The sequence below is a fragment of the Bombina bombina genome, chromosome 3 (genome assembly GCF_027579735.1).
Source record: "Bombina bombina isolate aBomBom1 chromosome 3, aBomBom1.pri, whole genome shotgun sequence".
NCBI classification, from domain to species: domain Eukaryota; kingdom Metazoa; phylum Chordata; class Amphibia; order Anura; family Bombinatoridae; genus Bombina; species Bombina bombina.
The window spans coordinates 1,203,086,064-1,203,091,063 of record NC_069501.1 but is presented as its reverse complement, the minus strand read 5'-3'; the positions used below and the strand labels follow the sequence as shown (position 1 = coordinate 1,203,091,063).

Below are 5,000 nucleotides of genomic sequence, written 5' to 3'. Positions count from 1 at the left end.
CTCTGCCCACCCCCAGCTCCTAATACAACTTCTCTCTCAGCTCAAGATTTTGCCAGCCACTTCAATAACAAAATCGACTCCATCAGAAACTAAATCAGCTCTCAACTTACTACCAATCTCCCACCCCCTCAAAAGCTTACAATCATCCAAAACCCGCATAGCTATAAATTTAGCTCTTTCGCCCCTGTAACAGAGAAAGAAGTTTCTGCACTTATACTGTGCTTTCACCTCACTACTTGTCCCCTCTACCCCATCCCCTCACATCTTCTCCCCTCCCTCTCTTCTCCCCTCACCCCTATACTCACACACATTTTCAACCTCTCCCTCAGCACTGGTATATTTCTCTCATCTCTAAAACATGCCCTGGTCACACCTATCCTCAAAAAACCTTCTCTCGATCCAACCTCCCCATCCAACTACCGCCCTATTTCCCGACTCCCTCTTGCCTCAAAGCTTCTTGAAAAGCTAGTATATGCACGCCTATCCCATTTCTTTACATTAAACTCCCTCCTTGATCCACTGCAATCTGGATTTCGCCCCCATCACTCCACAGAGACAGCAATTGTTAAGGTTACCAATGATCTACTTACAACAAAATCCAAAGGCCACTTCTCTCCTTATCTTATCCTCCTTGATCTGTCTGCAGCCTTTGATACTGTTGACCACCCTCTTTTGCTCCAAACCCTCCAATCCTTTGGCAATTGGGACACAGCACTCTCGTGGTTCTCTTACTACCTGTCTAAACCGTACCTTTAGTGTAGCCATCTCTGGGGTTTCTTCTGCCCCATTACCACTTTCATTTGAGGTACCACAAGGCTCTGTCCTCGGTCCCCTTCTCTTCTCAATCTCAACGTCATCATTAGTTTCCTTAATAAAGTCCCTCGGGTTTTAATATCATTTGTATGCCGATGACACCCAAATCTACCTCTCTGCAACAGACCTATCCCCTTCCTTGTTAACCCGTGTCACTAACTGTCTTTCTCACATCTCATCCTGGATGTCCTCTCTCTACCTTAAGCTAAATCTCTCCAAAACTGAGCTCATTATTTCCCCCCCCTTCTTCCAAATTTTCCACCACGCATTTCTCTATAACTGTTCACAACTCCATCATTACCCCTACCCCGCATGCCCGATGTCTTGGGGTCACATTTAAAGGGACAGTATACTATAAAATTGTTTTTCCCTTAATGTGTTTCCAATTACTTTTTTTTACCAGCTTCAGAGTATGAAATGTATGAGATTTGCTTTTTTAAGGCTTTTTGTGGATATGAATGAGCTGATTTTGTGTTTTGAAGCCACAACCTAATAAAATGCTTGTAGGTATAATCAGATCTCGTTACTTTATCACATTGAGTACATTTACCTGCTTCTTTATCTTATATCCGTCCATAAACCAACCACCAATACTTGAAGAGAACAATGAAAAATTATCATCTTTTTTTTTATCATCTTATCTCTTCTATAACCCACTGGGAGTATAATTTCTTCTACTAGCTGTGTTAACACAGCTTGGCCTTGAGGCCAAAAACTTTCAGGATGGGTGGGGATACCACAGGCTAAATATGCTATTTTAAATGCTAATAAAAGGGTAATGGAAATAGTTGTAAACAATTTAATACACTCCAGCAGATAAAGTGGAACATTGGGAACAAATTAATGAGGAGAACATTTTTGAGTAAACTGTCCCTTTAACTCAGATCTTTCTTTCACTCCTCACATTCAGTCCTTGCCTAAATCCTGCCGCTTCCACCTTAAAAAACATCTCTAAAATTAGACATTTCCTTACACAAGACACAACTAAGATTTTAATCCACTCTCTCATCGTTTCCCACCTCGACTACTGCAACTCCGTCCTCTCTAGTCTCCCTAGCTGTCCTTACTCATTGCTTTTCATCTGCTGCACCTCTCTGCTACTTTCTTCCCTGGATTCCTCTTGCCTCCAGAATAAAAGACAAAATTCTCACTCTGAAATACAAAGCCCTCTACTGCACTGCTCCCCCTTACATCTCAGACATAGGGGCCGATTTATCAAGATGTCAATTGGCCCCAATGCATCTGTTTCCGCGCAAGCCTTCAGGCTCATCGGAAACTGGAGTTAAGAAGCAGCGGTCTTAGGACCGCTGCTCCTTAACTCATCTGCCACCTCTGAGGTGGCGGATAGCAATCAGCCCGATTGGATACGATCGGGTTGCTTGACACCCCCTGCTAGTTGCTGATTGGTCGCGAATCTGCAGGGGGCGGCATTACACAAGCATTTCTTGTGAAATTCTTGTGCAATGATAAATGCTGACAGCGTATGCTGTTGGCATTTATCAATGTCCGCTTGTACTTTGATAATTCATCCCCCTTGTCTCTAGATACTCTCCTTCCTGTCCCTTTCGCTCTGCTCATGACCTCCTACTCTCCTCCTCTCTTGTTACCTCCTCACTTTCCCGTTTACAGGACTTCTCCAGACTGGCTCCCATCTTTTGGAACTCTCTGCCTCGCTCCACAAGACTCTCCCCTAATCCCAGTTCCTCTCCTCCATTGCTATCACATTGAACCCCCTTAGCACGTAAGCCTAAGAGCCTAACTGTTTGCAGGTCACCTTCATAAGAGCTGACTACAACAGTGCAACTCTCGGCAGGGCCCTCTACCCATTTGAGCCCTATAAATGTTATCTTGTATACCACATATGTTTATAGCGCTGCGGAATCTGTTGGCACTCTACAAATAAATGATAATAATGATAAATTGTATGCTCTGTCTAAATCACAAAAAAAAGTTCTTAGGTTTCATATCCCTTTTAATTAAAGAATTTTGATGATCAATATTGCAAATAATAACTACGCACAATAACCTGTTTTTCTGCCCTTTTACAATTGTAGTTCTCTTTTAATTTTCACCATGCTTACAGTGTTACAATATTTCAGAGTTGAAGTGAAAGATACAGAAAAGACATCACCTATGGACCCAATTATAGAGGAAAATGGAGAAGTGGAATGGGTAACTGAAGGACAGAAACCAAATGAGAAGCCAGAAATAGAAGACGAGGGTGAAAGGCCAAATACTTGCAATAGAGGTGCTTCCTTTAGCAATATAATGAATGACAAGCAGCATTGAATTTCATATGATATTATTGCATTCTTATGACTTATCTGTCACCTATGTACATATGTACAGGAACTGTGTATGTTTTATAGTTTGTATTTTTAATATATGTCCGAATGTCACATCTATTTTTGTTTTTGGACTATGAGCTATGAACTATATATTATAGATTCTGACTCTCTACGTGCTAGTAATGGCTACTGTTACAAAGTCTGTTTGTCCGCGATCTCATATACGTATTGTGATCTACATTGTTTTTTTAATTTACAGAAAGCTCATCAACCAAACGTCTTCTAAATCGACAGTGCATTGTGCCTGCTAAAGTCACTGGGATTAGTTTAATGGAGGATTTGGAAAGAATTGTTAAACCAAAAACAGCTCCAGCAAGGTGGGCAAAAAATAATGCAGGTGGTAACCACAAAGATTTCTTTTTACGGCTGTAATGAATGATAGACTGATATAATAATAGTATTTTCCCTTTTTCCCCAGTGTAGTTTTTGTTCTTAAAATATGTAATTGCATAAATAATAAAGCCTTATAACCCCCCTCAAAAAAAAGAAGAAAATAAAAAAAAGGATATATACTGTGTGTATATATATATATATATATATATATATATATATATATATATATATATATATATATATATAGGGAGATAGAGATTCTAATGCAAAAGAAAAATATATCCAAATCGATTTCAATGTCAGATGCCTTTTTTTTGTTTGGTAAAAAGAAAACAAAGTGGTTTCCGAGATGTTTAAAGTTGCTTATTAGAAGCAGACAGCTGAAAAATAAATGAAGTGCCTGCAGTGGTGTCTTGCGGCATGTCTATGTATCTATCTTTCTCTCATCTATCTTTCTCTCATTTATCTATCTATCTATCTATCTATCTATCTATCTATCTATCTATCTATCTATCTATCTATCATCTTCATATATATCTATCTATCTATCTACCTACCATATTCATATCTATCTATCTATCTATCTATCTATCTATCTATCTATCTATCTATCTATCTATCATCTATCTATCTATCTATCTATCTATCTATCCATCTATCATCTTCACATCTATCTATCTATCTATTTTTCTATCATCTATCTATCTATCTATCTATCTATATCTGTCTGTCTTTTTCTATTTATCTATCTATCTAGCTGTGTGTTTAACACTTTCAAAGTAATATGTACACAGTAAAGAAAGGAAGTGCATTTTATTTTTATAGTAGAATGTCTCTTTAAAGGGACAGTCTACACCAGAATTTTTATTGTTTGAAAAGATAGATAATCCCTTTATTACCCATTCCCTAGTTTTGCATAACCAACACAGTTATATAAATACACTTTTTACCTCTGTGATTACCTTGTATCTAAGCCTCTGCAAACTGCCCCCTTATTTCAGTTCTTTTGACAGATATCCATTTTAGCCAATCAGAGCTTGCTCACTGGAACACCCTCTTGTGGTGAAAAACTGTCAAAATGCCCTGAGAGAAGAGGCGACCTTCAAGAGCTTAGAAATTAGCATATGATCCTCCTAGGTTTAGCTTTCAACTAAGAATACCAAGAGAACAAAGCAAAATTGGTGATAAAAGTAAATTGGAAAATTGTTTTAAATTACATTCTCTATCTGAATCATGAAAGTTTATTTTGGACTAGACTGTTCCTTTGACTAGCAGAATACTGTAACCTTAAACAACTTTTGTATTTGGTTCACTCATAGAAAACAGGTCATACTCTGTCTCAACTATAGACACATCTTTATTCATTTGTGGCTCATAAACAATTAATTCCAACTAACAATGTGTTCTCCTAATGGGTTTTAATGTTTCAGTAGTTTATCACAGCTTTATTCAAACGTATCAGATGTCAGTGAGATGTTGAAATGTGTACAAAGCGCACAATAAGGG

At 38.2% G+C, this 5,000-nt stretch overlaps 1 protein-coding gene across 1 annotated transcript in view; it reads left to right on the top strand.

The window, feature by feature from the left end:
- The window catches only part of CCDC81 (coiled-coil domain containing 81), a 188,270-nt gene that overhangs the window by 42,746 nt on the left and 140,524 nt on the right, over positions 1 to 5,000 (top strand). The window contains exons 7-8 of the mRNA XM_053708642.1: positions 2,913 to 3,061; positions 3,361 to 3,478. Coding sequence (XP_053564617.1) covers positions 2,913 to 3,061; positions 3,361 to 3,478 — 267 coding nt within the window. The remainder of the gene's footprint in view (positions 1 to 2,912; positions 3,062 to 3,360; positions 3,479 to 5,000) is intronic.